This window comes from Cyanistes caeruleus, chromosome 22 (assembly GCF_971803275.1).
Source record: "Cyanistes caeruleus chromosome 22, bCyaCae1.hap1.1, whole genome shotgun sequence".
NCBI classification, from domain to species: Eukaryota; Metazoa; Chordata; class Aves; order Passeriformes; family Paridae; genus Cyanistes; species Cyanistes caeruleus.
In genome coordinates, this window is record NC_141722.1 from 4,350,425 (window position 1) to 4,367,889 (window position 17,465).

Below are 17,465 nucleotides of genomic sequence, written 5' to 3' on the forward strand. Positions count from 1 at the left end.
TTTCTCAGTTTCTTTCCCTCTGCTTTTCTGTTATCCAGGTATAACCACATGTTTTAGAATCTGGATCAACTGGTTTCCACGCTGGATAACTCAGCTCCGTGGGACTCCAGGACTTTCAGCCCCTCGGATCGCTTTGCTCTCCACCTGCCAGCTCTCCTGAGCACCAAATCCACTTGAAAACGGAGAAAAATATTCGGCTGATAAGGAAAAGCGAACACAAAGAGCACGACACTTCCCAGGCACCATTAAAGGGAGACAAAAAGAGCCTAAAAGGAGAAGAAAAGCTTTCAGCGCCCCCAGCTCGCGTTTTCCCCGCACGTGCGGAATGAAAGGGCAGCGGGGCTGTGGCTCCCTCGCTGCTGTGACATGTCACATTGTTCATGTTGCGATGAACAAGATAACCCCGAGCTGCAGGAGAGCCCTGCGGCTGCGAGCGAGCTGGGGAAGCGATCCCGGCTCACTCTCATGCGGGGCTGTGGGGATGCAGGCCGGCCCGGCAGGTACCGGCTGAGCTCCTGCAGGGCAGGGGTTTCATCATCTCCTCCCCAGAGCCCTCGGCTATCCCAGGGGCTCCTTTTTCTCTGCATCCAACCCAAACCTTTCTTGCTACAGGACTGGTTCCTCCTGGACCTGTTCTGACAGGTGTGTGACACAGATGAGCCTTAATGACCCTTAATGCAAAATATGTATTTCAGCTGCTTTTTTTACAGCGTGACTACTGCTTATGGTAGAGAATTTCACCTGTACAAGCACAAAATCGGATCGAATTTATTTCTTTAAAGGGTTTCTCTGCCTCTGAAGAGGGTGTCCCTCTGCCACCACTCTGCTTTTGCAGTTTTACAACACCAGACCTGTGAACTGAGATGGCCAGCAGTTTTCTTCTTCTTCTTCTTTTTTTTTTTTTTTTTCTTTTTTAAAGGAAGTCATTATTCATCGATATTTAAAGAAAAAGCAAACAAATATTTGATGTGCTGTGTTAGCATGAAAGGGGGACCCCTGTGCAAGCACAGAAAGCACAGGTGAGCTATTTTATAGGAGTGAAAACAACCTGGGGGGGGTGGAAATGGGGCTACTACAAAGGTAAATCCCGGCTGTGTAAATACAGAGAGAGAGAAGTTTGGTTATCCTCAAAGGGGAGACAGAGGCACCAAACACATGGCTTTATAATTCAGAGTTTGACATCTGTAAGCATCACAGAAAAAGAGCACAAAAAGCACAAGACTGAGGGAAGAGCAGAGATACAGGAGGTCAGTGAGATCAGCAGAGATTCTGTCCTACCCAAAGAGAGTCCAGCAGATTTTCTGTCTGACACTAGATGTTAATTTAACCACAGAGCTGAGAAATGTAGCTGGAAAATCCCCTCTCCCTCTTTAAAGCCTAAAATCTGCTTATTATGCCAGTCAATTTGTGACTGTGCTTTGTGGGGACCCAATCCATGTAGATATATTAAAAAAAAAGTAATTTTCTTGAGTTCTACTCCTCTGCAAGAATCAAAACACACTCAAAGCCTTGTCCAGCCCTAAAGGATTTCTGAACTTTTAGAGAAAATCAAAAGTCCATTAGTTTCTTTTCTCATCATTTATGTGCATAAGCTTCCAACACTTCCAGGCTTTCCCTGGCACTACAAACAGAACAGAGAAAATGCAACAAGAAAATCTATTCCTTGGTTATTTCCAGCCCAGTTAGTTTGATGAATTAAAAGAAATCTATGAAAGAATAAAAAAATAGTCATGTGCAAGGTTTTCATGGAGGTTTTTCAGACCAAAGAGGTTCTGATGGATTTCAAAGGTGCATCCAAACTTCAGAGTGAGTTTCCAAACCAAACATGGCTTCAAACCCTGACATCCATCAGCTGCTAGTTTGCCAGCCTTCCTATCATGAAGCAAAAAAGGACCATTTAAGATCATCTCAGAATATTCTGCTTTCATGGCCATTTTGCTCTGTGACACTTTGGAGTCACCAGAACACAAATATTCACGTTGCAAATGGTTAAAGCCTTGCTCTGGGCCCAGCAATAACATAGACATACACCAGGATTAAATAATAAATTTCATTTTTCTGACTCTGAGAAAATTGTGCTATCAGGATAATAATAATTAAAATGTCCACGACTGACCATTATGACTTTTTTTCTTGGAATTAAATACTTCAAATAGCAAAATGAATCATTAGGCTGTGTGAAGAGCAGCTGGACACGAAGTGTTTTGCCTAAAGCCAACCCAGCTTGTGGATGAGGATGGGATTTGCTGGATGGTTGAACATCTCCAATATAGCAATGCCTTGGAAAAATGAGCATGATTTAAATCTCACATTTCCTACTCCAGGACTGCCCAGTTTGTACCTGTTTTTAGCAGGAGATGCTCTGGAGCCTGCAGGAAAGGCCATCAGAGCAAAGAGCAAAGGAGCATATGGTGAGCAGCAGACCTGGAATGGAGGGTGGGACACTATTCCAATCCCAAGTTTTTATTGGCAAAAGGACTGGCAAATACAAACTGCCAGGAATAAATTGCTGCTGGAACTCAGAGGACATGTTCGAGTCATCAGCAGACACAAAGCCTGAGAGGAAGGATCTTACTCAGGGACAGCACAACCTCCTTAGGAAAAACTGCACATCCTTCCTGCTTGGCATTGCAGGAAACCAGGAAAATAACCCTCCAGTGTATCTCTGGTCCCAATGAGAATTTAGGGGGAAAAGAGACACCCAGGCAGAAAAAATGGAATGAGGTCACAGTGAGGGGCATCCCAAGCCCAGACAGATCTGAGTGTCCAGCTGAGGCTGTTTTCCTGTGGGTGGATTTACATGGCAACCCTGGCCCCAGCACAGAGGTTTTCCAGGATTTACCTTTTAAGATTCCCATGACAAGGAAAGTGATTAATCTCCATTTCATGGCAGCAGGAGCTGAGCAAGAGACTGCTTGGGTTTGCCAAGATAACCAGGAGAAAAGTCCAGCTCATTTCTGGGCAGCACTACAGAAAGAGGGAAAAAACTGAACCAGGTATTAAGTGAAGAGATGAACAATGAAAGTCAAGACTATCCTAGTTTTACATATAAATATAAGAAATTGGAAGGGTAAACATTGAAAAAATTAAAGTTCCTCTTGACTAGTTTTTCAATTGAGTATTTCAGGAAAGAAGAATTTAACACTGTCCTAAAAACTACCTTGGGGCAGCAGCACTGATACAAATTTCCAGAGTTGTCCCAGACTTTCTGTGAGGAAGAACCAACATTCTGGGGCAGAGGAGCTGAAGCTTAAGACTGCAATTCCAGTGGAAACTCAGAGAAGCAGTTCCTATAGGAGTTGTGATTTATTCTTCTGGAACAGAAGGAATTATTGCACCAAACAGGGGCTACAATGTCCTGACAGCAGCAGTGCAGAACTATCTCTGCAGCAGTTATTAATGAGCTGGAAAAATGCTGGGAAGCAAATGCACCTCCCCTCCCCAAGGCCAGAATTCATGGCAATAAATCCCTAAAATAATCAGCTAACTCTGGAAGATTAGGAGAAGGGATGCCTCCAGATGACAGAAGATTTCTTAATTTCAGTTACTTATAAGGTCACATTAAGCAGGAGAAAAACTTCCTCTGAAGTTTATAAATTAGTTTCTAATCTATTCCACAGCTTTCAGTATTTCTGGTCTACATTTTGTGTTACAGTCTAAAATAAGAAGGGGAAAAATGTAATAAAAAAAATTGAATCACTTGGGTTAGCCAAGAAAGGATTTAAGCACTTAATTTAGACTCCTGCTGCTACTATCATTATTATATCTATAGTTTTATATATATTTATGTACATGTTTGCAGAGTGTTGCTGAAATTTCCAGAGGGAAGGCACCACTGAACATCACAGAGGAGCTGACTTCTGGCAATTACTTTTCTTTATTTTTCTCCCCAAACTGTCCTGTGGAAAATGAATTTGGTTGTGTTGTTTTTTCTTTCCAGAACATGTATTTTTTCATCTCATAGAAATCTTGCAGAATATAAAATCAAAATACATCAAAATATATTGTGTTCCTGCAATGCCTGTGGGACAACAGTCCCACCTTCATTGCTCTGCAGATCCTTGATTTATTTCTAGAACAATACACAAGAACAAAACCCAAACCAAAAAACATTTTTTGGTTTTATGTATATTTCTATTCAATTATTGTTCACTGGCACCCAGTTTTCTGTGTTCTGGTTTTCATTTTTTCAGCAGCACTATTGGGGTTGGGCCCAATTTCTAGTCACTCTGGAGGTTACTCACCCCCACACTCTCCCCTTGCCTCCCTCCCCAGCTGCTGTCCAGGTTTTTTGTTTATCCAGGGAGCTCCAAGAGGCTCCTACCTGACCCAAATTCTCCTTCCAGTGGGATTAACCCAATCCTGCATTCCCCTCAGAATCCCAGGTGACACTCATGGAACCATCTCTAAGGTATGGAACCACACAATAAATCCCGATGCCAGATTCTCCACCAGAACAGAAGCCTGTTCTGGAAGTGATCCTTCCTCCCACACTGAGGAATATTCCCTGTTCCACATAAAAATCTGGAGCAGGTCCCTCCTCTGCTGCTGTATCAGCTCCCACCCCACCCAGAGGTGATTCTGAATCCACACCTGATTCCAGGACCTGATTCCAGCAGAACCCTGGTGGCTCACTCAGCTCAGCATCCGAGGAGGAATTGCAGAGCAGAGGGAGGGGAGGGGGCTGTGTGTGTGTGTTACCTTCCAAGTTAGCACACAGCCCCGAAATCCCACAGGCTATCATTCCAAAATTTGTGATGTTTTGTCTACTCTGGTGATTTAAGGTTTGTCAGAAAATGTCAGAAAGGCCACGGGGCCAAGGGCTTCCTGATGACTGAGGATTTTCTTTCACATGACCTTCCTGAAGTTGATTTTGGGCTCCAGACAGTGCTGCCTTCAGCTCTGACAGGGGCCGGCTGGCAGCAGATTCATGGGGATCTCTGGGGCATTCTGGCATTTTCAAACTGAGCCGGGGCTGTAATGCCTCCTAATCATCCAGAATATTGTTTCACTGGCGGGATGGAAATGCCAGCTCCTCACTTTGGTTAGCAGGGAAAAGGAGCCCGTGCTCCTGATGCAAACAATTAAAAGCACATCAGATGTGAGGGGATAAACACCAATGTTGAGTATTGGCATTGCATGTATGATACTGCATGTGGCTTTTAACAGGGGAGCACTGAAATGAATTTTATTGACACAGAGAGAAAAGGAGGATTGGGAGAGAAGTGTTAAAACAGTTGTGTTCAAACCCTTAATTTGCTTTGAAACTGTTAATTTGAATTAAAACTGTTAAATGTGTGTTTGTGAGCATTCCCACAAACCCCAAGCAAAGGGAGCGGGGAACAGCACGTGAGGGTTTCACATTATTTAGGAAACTCTTTGATTATAAAAAAGTTTATGAATCTTGAGTTTGCATGTGTTATTAGCATAACTGATTACTTGGCCAAAAACTCTTAATGAGACATGGAATGGTTTGGGTTGGAGGTTAAAAATCACCCAATCCCACCCCCTGCCATGGGCAGGGACACCTTCCCCTATCCCAGGCTGCTCCAAGCCCTGTCCAACCTTGGGCATTTCCAGGGATCCAGGGGCAGCCCCAGCTGCTCTGGGCACCCTGTGCCAGGGCCTGCCCACCCTCCCAGGGAAGGATTCTAAATGATTTATTTTGCCAAGGGAGCAGCCACCTGCCTTCTCACCACCACAGAAATGCAGTTTCTAACTCAAAGCCAGCACAAAGTCTGTGTCTGTGCTTGAGATGCATCAAGACTACAAGGTGACCTGTCCTAAATCTGCCTGGAGTTCAGGGACACTTTAATCTGAGGGGATGCTGCTCACTGCAGCCATGTGTCACCTGAGCCATGAGTGTGAGCAGCTCAGCAGCACATTTTGGACACCTCCTCAGCCCCAGCAATGCAGGGAAGTCAGACACAGGCTGTAAATCAGTGCTGGAGTACAGCTTGACATCACGGCTCTGGGGTTTACACTGGAGGGAGGAGGCGAAGAACCAACCTAACTCACAAAAAGATCTTACTTAGAACTGTGTGAGGCGTTCACACTGTGCCCAAAACCCATGTTATTTGCCACAGAGAAATGGGAAATTGGCATTAACCAGTTCACAGCCTGCAGCTGTGGGAGCTCTGGGGCAGCCACTGTTCCACCTTGTACCGTGTGTGCCTGGGGCTGCCTCAACATTCTGCAGATATGGAGAGAGCAACTTAACCACTGCAAGTCCTCTTAACTTGGCCTGATTTATGGGCTCAAAACCCCCCGAGATCTTTTCATGGAGCCATTTCTCATACACACACTCACTAAACAACCCAGCCCAAACATCTGTATCACAGAAATTCAACATACAATGTTATTCCTGCAGAATAATTTAACCATCACTTTCTTTGCCGACTTTTCCATGCCAGCCTTACACCTTTTTTTTACTTTACATGCTTCATTTCAGCAAAATCAAGGATGCAAACTTCTTAGAAGTACTTAGTTTCCATGGAAACCTAAGCTGACCGCAACATTATTGTTCTCAAGAGGGAACTGACTTTACTATATGTTCATTCACTGAATTAATGGACTCCTGGTTCTTTTATTAGCAGCTCTCTAACAATAGAAAGAGAGAAATGTTATAAAAAAGACTCTCAGACAACTGTCCACTCTTTTGTCCAGGGCTTATTGGAATGACGCAAGTCTATTCAGGAAAAGATTATAAAAATCAACTCAAAGCTGCCTCTGTTTGTAGCCGCTAAATATACCTTTATTTCATAAAGATACAACCTATAAAACAAGCAAATTAAAGCTCTTTCTGAAATAGTAACTGTGAAGCAGCAGCCCTGAAGAAACAACAGGGCTTTAGCTCCCAAATCTGGGGTTGTTCCCCCATCCCACAGGATTCTGGAACATCTTTAACCCCCAATTTTATGTCAGTTCTCAGCCAGGATGAGGATTGTGCACAAACCGGGGTGAGGTGATTCTTCAATACACAGAAAAGTGAAGAAAACTCACCGAAATCTTAAATCTCCACTGAGAGTTTTAGAACACCTTCCACGAGCTGGGGATAACGCACCCCTGCTAAGTGCAGAAATGCAAGTGCAATTTGTGCTGCAAGGGCAGCACCTTGGAGCAGGCTGGGTTCAAATCTGCAGTTTGCTCTCTCAGGGTGCACAGTGTGCTGCCAGCCCCTGCTCAGGCCTGGGGGGGTTTGCCCTGCCCAATAATTGCTGCACAAAAGACAGTGAACAGTTCCCTTGCTCGTCCCTAACTACCTTCCTGACTGCTTATTGAGGTCTGATTTCTTACTCCTCTGGGTCATCATTCATCAGCCCCGCAGATCCCGCCGGGAGAGCCCGGCCAGACCTCTCCACATCCCTCCTTGCCAGAGGCCATTCCTGATATAGAAAATGTCTTCACAGCGACCCGGCGGGACGGGCCGCGGCCATAATACCCAAATAATCATTTTGCAAATTATCATAATTATCAATCAATCATCCCTGTGCGAACAATGTGCTCCTGAAGTATCAGATGGTTCCTGTGACCTGTAGCATTTTGGATATAATAATAAACCCGGGGAGATTTATGGCCCCATCCCGCTTCGCATCTGCAGCAGCAAAACACTCGTTGGGGTTTTGCTTTTGCTTTAGAGCTGAAAGCTTTCCTCGTACCTGGGTTTCTTGTTCTTGATGGTTTTTTTAAAAGGCCAAAATTTCCAATCACACCCAGTTTTCTGAGATTCACTTTATTTCTTAAAATAAATCTGTGTGATTTGTGAGCACAGAATAATTGTGCTGCTTAAATTGCTTTTACTTCACAACCTCATCAGCATTATATTTACAGCTTCTAATATTTGGCAATGTAGGAATGAGACCAGCCAGAGGAGGGGGGAAAATTGGTTTTGTCTTCAGTTTTTGTTGTGTTTTGCACAATACCAGATTGAATCCAACCCTTTTGAAGCCGATAGCATCTCCCGCTCCCTGTGCAGCACATTCTTGTTAATGGATAAATTCAACCTCTCCAGAAAGTCAAAGAATAAATTTAAAGCCTTTTGCCAAATGCCTATCCTATTGGATTTTGATAAGACGGCTATTGAGCTTTAATAATGTCTTCTATCCTTTTTCAGCTGGCCCTTAACATGTCTCTTTATTTGTCCCTAAAGCCTCTTCAGCGATGCCTTTTTATTACAAGTCTCTCAGCTTGCTCTCAGGGGAGACAGGGTCGACAAGAGTGATAGATAGATAACTCTATAGATTATCTCCCACAGATGTTTTCTCTCCAGTAGCCCCTCAGGCTATTCCCTCTAAGTAAACAGAAACTAAATAGAGAGTCTACTGAAGAGAGAAGTCCCTGAGGTCCCTTGTCACCACGGTCAGAAAAACAGCCCAGCCCGGGGAGGTTGGCTGGGAGCTCTGCACACACAGAGAATCCTTCCCCAGCATTCTGGAACCCTCATCCAAAGTGACCCTTGGAGGGGAGAGAAATGCATCTGCCTGGGATAAAGAAAGGTGGTGTGTAATGGGTACAGGCCTTGCTTCCTGCTGGAGGAAGTAGAAATCGTTCAGCTCAAAGTTAAAGCAAAATGACGACGGGGACAGCTACAATGACAACAAGATGTTTGTTCAATTTATTAAATGCAGTGGAGAAACTTGGAAAATTCAGAGGGAGAGGACACTGAGTTGCTCTCTAAGGAAAATAAACAGAGTGCAGGGACATGGGCTGGGAAAAAGACATTTGGGAGCAGGGGACAATAAACCCACAGATATTACTTGTATTTTTATCTCTGTCCGCATTCAGCTCACAGAAATAACTAGAATAAGCAACTTTCCTGTTTTAATATTGCTTCCATCACTGATGATTTAAAATTAAACAAACAGGATGAGGAGCTTGTGTGTATTTGTTAAACTAAATATCAGCAAGCAAAGGTGATACAAGGAAAGCTTGTTAGGTATACACCTCATTTCAATCCATGGAGCAGCATAGATAAAGAAAATGATCCTGGATATGGGTCCTTTAATGGCATTGAATTATTCCTGTCAGACAACCCCTAACAAAGAAATCAGCCTTGTGGTGTTAGCAGCACAGCAGTCCCAGCAGAAATAACAGTAACACGAACCTAAAAATACTGGATACGGTGGGAAATACTTAATCTTTGTGCTCCAAGCCAAAAAAGAGCCTGTTTTATTCTACTACAAAACAGGCTCTGCTGTGCTGCAACTTCAGACTTTTCCCTGGCTTTCAGTTCATTTAAGTTATGTAAAAGAGTGTATTTTTCCTGGGAGCTTAAGAGCAGAGAGAGTTCTGAGATCAGTTTTAAGCAGAGGTTGCTTCCTGTACATCTCCCTATACCTCTCGCTGCCATCACCTTCCCTTCCATGCTTTTTCCTGGTTTTATAGATTTTTTTTCTCTGCATTCCAGATTTTTTTTTCTCTTTCTAGTCCTTGTTAGTGTCCAATTCTGAACCTGGGATGCAGCAGTCAAAGGAGCCACTGAAATTATGGTCTCTCCAGCTCCGATTTCCTCCCCTCCCAGTTTAAATCAGGCCACCCACTCCAGTTACATTTGTCTTCAGTCATCTTCTCACCACCAACTCATCTCTGAAGGAATAGGAATAAATTGAAGTAAAATCTCAACTATTGTGTCTTCAGGGATATGACAACTGAATGATTTAGAGAGGCTGGAAAAGGAAATCTGCTCCCAAGAGGGTTTTGTGCCACTGGAGCCAAATGCCAGAGTGCTACTTCCAAACAATTGAGAGATCCTACAAAAATTGTCCGGAGTGATTTCTTATTCTTTAGTTTTCATTTTCTTCTGACTGAAAAGCTGTCTCGCAGTAGTCTTTTCACAAGCCATAAAGTTTAGACTTGAACTCTTTACCTTACTGCTCTGACCTCCTTTACCCCAGCTGTAAAACCCTACTGCCCATCCTTCAATAAATTTATCACCTCATAAACTCCCACTACTGCTTCTCTACAATGCATTTAAAAGACACAAGTGGAAGGCCAGGCCTTCCCCCCTTGTCAAATATCACAATTGTCCAGTTTTATACCTGCTGCACAGGGAAATATTTAAGGACATGGAATTTTTCAAAGACCTGCAGTTTTTGTAACAATCTCCCTTGAAATAAAAGCACAAGGTTTAAATATAAACCCATGGATTGAACATATAAAACTGCCAGTCTCATGTTTCCTTGTTTCACACAACTCCTGCTCTCTTTGGGGTAATGCAGGTCCTGGAGGTGTGGATGGAGAGTTCATTCATGATATCGTAATTAAAGACTGAATAAGGAATAGCTGAGCCATGGAGAATTTCCTCCATCCTTGTGGGAAGTGAGTGGGGATAATGAGAACCTGCCACCTTGTCACCATGTCTGTTCAGACAAAAGGATCCCACAGAGGCAGGGACAGGCACCCCATGAGTTATGGGGGTGCCCAAGGTAAAAAGTTCAGCCCTGTTGCCACAGGTTCCTGGCAAGGTCACAGCATGCTCAGAGGATGCTTCCTCTTGGAAGCCTTGGAAATAAAACCTGATTTTTTATTTTTTAACATGGGAAGAATACAACAGGCCATACTGGACATGTGTCTAAATCCCTTTTCCCAGCATGACTCTGGAGCCTGGCAAGGATTTCATTTCACTCTGTTTGGCAGAGGAAAGCAAGGGATTCCTTTTAGTTTCAAGAGTGGAGAAGCAGCATCCTTCATCCTGAAGGATGAGCAGCACTGGCAGCTGCAGCAAGGTCCAGCCTCTGAGGTTTCCCACTCTCAAATACTTCATGTGAACATCCTTCATAAGACAATTGCACATGACTCCTCAGTCACAACCAGCTCCTTATTTCAGTGAGGACACACAGGCTACAGCTGCTGAGAGGATCTAATCAAACCTGACTTGAAACACTTTAATCAGCAAAGCTGTTAACCAACAGATCCACATGGAACAAAAGCTCATTTTAGAGCTTCTGACAGTAACCCCAACCCAAACAGCAGCCTGGCTACCAAATATATCACACTGAGGCTGCCTTCCAGCTCCAGTGGAGACATTTGTGCAGCTGGGCTGAGTGTGGAACACATTTTCTCTGGTCACTCCTACAGTTTGAGCCCCACAATGTGATGAACAGCACCACTAATACATCACATGGGCTGAATTTTATCCTTTCACAGACCTATTCTTTTTCTCTTGCATTTCACATAAGCCACATTTACATGCTGAAATGACCTCTAAAAATTTAGCACTTTAAGCAAAGGACCAACATTTTCTTTTACGGGAAAAGAGGTAAATGAGGTTTCTCACTTTGGCCCAGCAGCTGTTTGTGTTGTAGCTGAATCAAGGAATACCTCAAACTATTATTTTCTCTTTCATAATGACTGAAATCACAAAAAGACAGAAAAATAGGCCAACAGAACCACAACACTTAATCCAAAAAAGCAACAGCAAACACTGGAAAACTTCTACAACGTTATTGCCATCAACACCTTAGTTCAAAAGTGAGGGAAAAGTGTCTGGGTGTATTTCCAAGCCAGGAAATAAAGCAATTCCCAGAAGACTGAGCCATGTCCTACCTTTTTTATATTGCCCTCCTGGGAGGTCACCTCAGGATCAGTCAGTATTTGCTAAGGAAAAAACAGAATAGAAACAAAATTTGAGTGGCAGCTAAGAATGTTATAAAATAATAGAGATTAATATTGCTGTTGTTTTGATGATGATGATGAGAATGAATAAATATTATATTATTGATAATAATGGCCAAAACTCTCAACTGCACCCAGATGCTTTGGAAGTTCAATGGACGGTTTTCACCACAACTGTTATTTATATTTCTAGGTTTTTGTCACTTCTGTGAATAACTCCCTTAGGTTTGGCAGGCAAGCACAGGTTTCTCTCCCACAATGCAGGTGTGGACAACACGGGCACCAAGGGAACAGGCACCCACGGGCTTTCCAGAATTGTGTCCCTCTGGAGCAGGGACAGATCCCGGGATGCTCCGGCCCCCCAGCGCTCCCGGCAGCTGCCCTGGGAGTTCTTTAATTCCCCCTCCAGCCGAGGTGTGGTGGAACAAGTCATTAAATCGCTGCTGTGCTCCACCTCAGATTAGCTCCAGGTCAGCGGGCATTCGGGGAGGTCAAGTACCTCAACTTTGCATCACCCTGGATACCCCAGCAGGGTAAACACACCAGGAACGGACCTGATCGAGCAGCCCTGGCCAGGAATTCCAGCGGCTCCCGTCGCTCTGGGGGGATCTGGGGTGGCTGAGGGCAAACAGACACCCAAGGGCAGGGTGGGACAGGGTGCTTGGGGCTCCCAGACACAGGGGAGGTGATTTGGATGCCAAAGAGCAGGAAAAACCTCCAAGGAATGGAGATGAACATGCAAGGAAATGCAGGTTAAAATGGGGAAGGGGAAAGGGAAAGGGAAAGGGAAAGGGAAAGGGAAAGGGAAAGGGAAAGGGAAAGGGAAAGGGAAAGGGAAAGGGAAAGGGAAAGGGAAAGGGAAAGGGAAAGGGAAAGGGAAAGGGAAAGGGAAAGGGAAAGGGAAAGGGAAAGGGAAAGGGAAAGGGAAGATCCATGGCATTTTAGCAGCTGAGGGTTTGGCACAAAATTCTGGGCCCCTTTGGCCATGCCCAGGTAAGATCGACTGATTTACAAATTTCCAACCCATTGCCAAATCCCCAGCACAGCTGCACTAACAAGGGGCTGTGTTTCCATGGGAAGAACCCCAAACCATTCCGTGCTTTACACCAGCTCTAATGGACGTTGAAACTGCGGTTTCCAAAACAGCTGAGAGCAAATAGGATCAAGAGGCAAATCCCAGAGCAATAAAATTCTATGTTCCTACCGTGGAACACCCTGACATCCCCATGAATGACTGGAGTTAAACATCCATCCTGCCTGTTCTGGATGTCACCAAGCTTCCAGGGATGCTGACTGCTCCCAGTGCACTCACCAGGAACCAGCAACCCCCAAAAGCTTGGGAGAATTAGGCCATGAAACTTCCACAGCTGAAACAGAAACACAAAACAACTCCAAAATATCCAAGGGATGCAGCTGCCTCCAAATGAAGCTACTTCCCTGTAATTATTACATGCAAAAAGCCTTTGGATACAATCGGAGAAGTGCCATTAGAGTGTGTAATCCACCCATCCAGCAGCACCATAAACGTGGAGGGGAAAGAAAACTCCAATGAAGTGCAAATTGGGCTGTGGTGGAGCCCTGTATAAACAGGCTTAAGAGTCAGGAATTCCTGAGTCGGAATCGAGATGCCAACACAAGCTTCCTTTTGTTGGTTTGGACAGAGCTTTGCTCAAGGGGCAAGTTCCTTCTCTCAACCCCTTTTTTTCCCTTTTCAATTCATAGCAGATCCTGAATTTCAAAGTTCTTAGGGAACAGAATTTCTGTGAAGATATTTCATCCATATTCAAAAGTGGCCATTTTGCAGAAAATCCTCTGTAGGATCTTGCTGCTTGTTTGGAGTATTTGAAAATGGCTGAGTTTTGATATTTGGTGAAATCCTTGTTCAGTTCCCACCTATAAAAAAACCACCAATAACATGAAGAATTCTAATTTTGATGGAACCATCTCTGCACTCAAACTACCAGAACATGGACAATTAGTGGTGCTGAACTGACTTGATGATTTTAAAGGTCTTTTGCAATTTTAACAATTCTGTGATTCTCTGGGTGACAAGGTGTTTTAGGAGTAGTGGGAGAGCAAGAACTGGTTTAGATTAAATATTTCATGCTTTCTTTACTCCCGATTTTGAAAAAAAGATGTTCAAGGTGTTATTGTGGGTCAAGCTCTACCACAGAGCATCTGCATTGGCTTGGACACGTCCCACAGCCCAGTGTCCTGAATGTCCCATTTTCCCACTGCAGCTGAGCAGCTTGGCAGCTTGGGATGGTGTTGGCACTGGTGGCGTGTCTGTGGAGGAGCAGAGGCCAGAATTCCAAACCTCCCCTTGCCCAGCCACTGCTAGGGCTCCAAATGAGCCTTCAGAAACCTTCCTGGGAGCTGGAGAGAACATCACAATTGTCCTGCTGCATTCCCAGTGTGGAACAAACACCGTCTGACAACACCTGTGTCAGCAGACAGCAATCCAACAGCCACACCAGGTGCCCTGGAGCAGAGCCCATCCCGGGATTCCACGGTACATGGGATGGGGGTGATGCAACACCGGCATGTCCATGGCTCCTCCTGCTTAGAGGGGAGAGGCAGAACCAGGCTAAGCAAGACACAGATGTGATGTTTATTAAGAAGAACAACAGAAGATACTTTGAAAATCTGCTCATTGGGTAATTTTAGCTCCGGCTGGGCTTCATCTCATGCGAATGCCACGAGACTAAATATAGAGCTCGACGTGTGCAGTGGGCTGCACTCCTGCACTTAGCACAGATGTTCTTAAATGTGCTCAAAATTTACACCACATGCTTTTTCTATCAACTGATCTGTTGATTTTAGCCAGGGGAAAGACAACATGTCAGCAGCAGCCACGTCAGGAGAGCCTGTGCCTTGGGCTGGAGGTGGATTTGCCCAGCTGGAGAGGATTTCACTGCCTTTCCTTCCCTGGGCTCAGGGAATTGGTGGCACCAGGATCCTGCCTCAGTTACAGCAGTTAGGGATGTGCTAGAATTTTTGCAGAGCCCCCTGAATGTATACTAAACATGTCAAGGAACACCATGTGATTCTTTTTGAAAAACAGTTTACAAGCTGGCATTCTCCAGCTGCAGTTAACCCTAATTTGATTACATTAGTGAGACAGATCACAATGAGCTTATGTAAATAGTAACGTTATCCATTCATTCCCCCAGCTCAGATAACTGTCATTTAGGGGGGGAAAAATTCCCAACCCAAACTTCAATAGGCATGGCCTGATGCATTCAGCAAGACATGGTGCATTCAGCAAACTCTGAAGGTGAAGATGACAGACTGGAACCTGCCCCTGCTGGATTGCTGTGAATCTGGTTTTTAAAGAGATATTTCCACATCTGCTCCAAGCTGGAAGGAGAAGAGAATGCCCAGTAATTGCACAGAAGTCAGGAGGCAGATAACAGCACTGCTTTCAATAACTTGGTCTTTATTATCATCTGATTTTTCATCAAGAGCTCAGTACACCACTGATGACATCAGTGATGCTCTCAGCTAAGCGAGCACTTCAGGGGTTCACCCACTGCCTGGGCACCTGCCTTTGACATTGGCCCTTCCCAAACCCTCCTGCCTGGGTCAAGGCACTGGGGACATCGCTTCCAGTTCTGCAGCCTGGGCTGTGGCACCTGCACCATCTCAAATCTGCCTTACTGTTCAACTGGTTCAAAAAAAGAATAGAAAACACTTCTTTTGCCTTAAATTAGCCAAGGGCCTGCGATTTTTACTTGCTCACAAGTTCACATGAATACTTCAGATGAAAGCAGAGGCTCTGGCCCTGCTGTGCCCAATTTGTGCTGTTCATAGACGGGTTAATGGCAGAGTTACTCTGCTTGGCTGTGATGGCACTGTTGTCTACATGGACACAGGAGCAGCACGACCTGCAGAGCAAACAGCTCCTTCCAGCCAGTCTCTTGTGACTTTAAAAAATGTCTCAGGTCAGAAGATCACAGAATACCCTGGGCTGGAGGACCCACAAGGGTCATCCGATCCCAGCCTGTGGCCCTGCACAGGACACATGCTGTGCATGGAGCTCTGACACTCACACACATCCAAGCAACTGAGCAACATCCAGAGCAGCACAGCACCCCTCTAACCTGGCAAAGGTCATTCCAGCACCAAGCAGTACCCAGCACCTCCAGGACGTGGTTTCTGAGCAGGTTAAACCATTTGGACAGCACTGGAAACACCTCTCCTGTCCAGCACCTCGCGTGCTCACACAATTCATCTCTTCCCTGCAGCTCTGTTCCACCCCAGATTAGGAGACAATGCTGTTATTAAGCTACAAATCTTGCTCTTCATAATTTCCATTAATTATTCCCTTAGAAGTTTTATCCTGCCAACTCCTGAGTGGGCTGGCCCTGGCCCAGTTGCATATTTAGGCAAGAAGTATCAGTGAATTGAGAAGAACCAGGAATGTCTCCACACGTAAGTGCTTTTCTGGCCATAGGCCAGGAGCACAAAACACCCTGTGGGACCCAGACACAAAGCACCAAAACCCATGGTGGGTATTCCATAGGGAAGAGATTCTTTATCATTCTATATCCACTATCATATGATCCCAGACTGGTTTGGGTTGGAAGGGGCCTCAAAGGTAATTGTGTTCTACCCCCTGCCACTGTCAGGGACATTTTCAACTATCCCAGGTTGTTCCAAGCCCCATCCAGCCTCATCTTGGACACTTCCAGGGCAGCCAGAGCTTTTCTGGGCACCCTGTGCCAGGGTGTCCCCATCCTCAGAGGGAGGAATTCCTTCCCAATATCCCACCTAAGCTTTTCCTCTTGCAGTTTGAAGCCATTCCCCCTTGTCCCGTCCCTCCAGGCCCTGGTAAACAGCCTCTCTTCATCTTTCCTGTGGGATCCCTTCAGGTACTCCCAGACCCCAATTAGGTCACCCCAAAGCTTCTCTTCTTCAAGATCTTCATATATATTTTTATATATATATATCTATTCAAACACAGCAGCCCACACAGGCACACCACAGTGGATGTGCATCCATAGGAAAACCAGACGTGGAGGAAACCCACAGAAAAGCATTTCAGCACTTAAACATTTAGTCTTTCAGCCCTACTGTTAAAATAAAGGGATTTTATAGCATTTTCTGGCCAACAGTTTACCAAAATCTTTCATTTTTCTATAGTAAGCTAATCTGTGAGCCCTATTAACTCGAGGAAATTTTCAGTATCCTGCCTTGGGAATTTGTAGTGAATGTGCCTGGAATAAGAGGGAAGGGAGGAAAGCTCATCTCTGAGGGAAAGAATTCCCTCTCCCTGCTGGTGAGGGAAGGAGGACGAGGAGCACAGCTCTGACTGGCAAGGAACAAACCAGGGGCTGAAAAGAGTGGAAAGAATAAACCAACCATTCACTGCTAAGGGCAACCCCTGCACAGTTGGGAACACTGGGGAGCAGCCAAGCTGTGGTTTGTGGCCCAGGAACAGCCTGCAAGGCCATGCCACTCCACAGACCATTTTATAACCATTTCTTTTTTAGCTGGAAGCCTGGGCAAAAAGGTAGGATGGTGCTGCTGGAAAAATGTGCAGAATTAGGAGGGATCCATGGCCCGAAATTTCTGGAAATCTGCTGCAGAGAGCACCTCTGCACTTGCTCATGTCCTCTGTGGCTTTACAGAGGAAACCTCCCTGTTCTCTAAATCCCAGGAGAACAAAATGCAGTTTGCAGAGGTGACTCAGGACAGGTTGTTCCAAGTGGGGTTCAAAAGAAAGGAACATCCTAAATCGTCCTTTAGTATGAAATCATGTGTTTGCACCCACAGACTGAACTTCAGGGAAATGTCAGGGGAGATCAAGTGAAGAAAAATGGATGTTTAAGAACAAAGACTTTGAGAAA

The 17,465-nt window shown here is 44.9% G+C and overlaps 1 protein-coding gene across 2 annotated transcripts in view; it reads right to left on the reverse strand.

Annotated features, from left to right (window-relative positions):
• Positions 1-17,465, reverse strand: part of PRDM16 (PR/SET domain 16) — a 285,146-nt gene that overhangs the window by 127,858 nt on the left and 139,823 nt on the right. For both annotated transcript variants that reach the window (XM_086860794.1, XM_086860793.1), the window contains exon 3: positions 11,545-11,595. In XM_086860794.1, the coding sequence (XP_086716920.1) occupies positions 11,545-11,595 (51 nt within the window). The remainder of the gene's footprint in view (positions 1-11,544; positions 11,596-17,465) is intronic.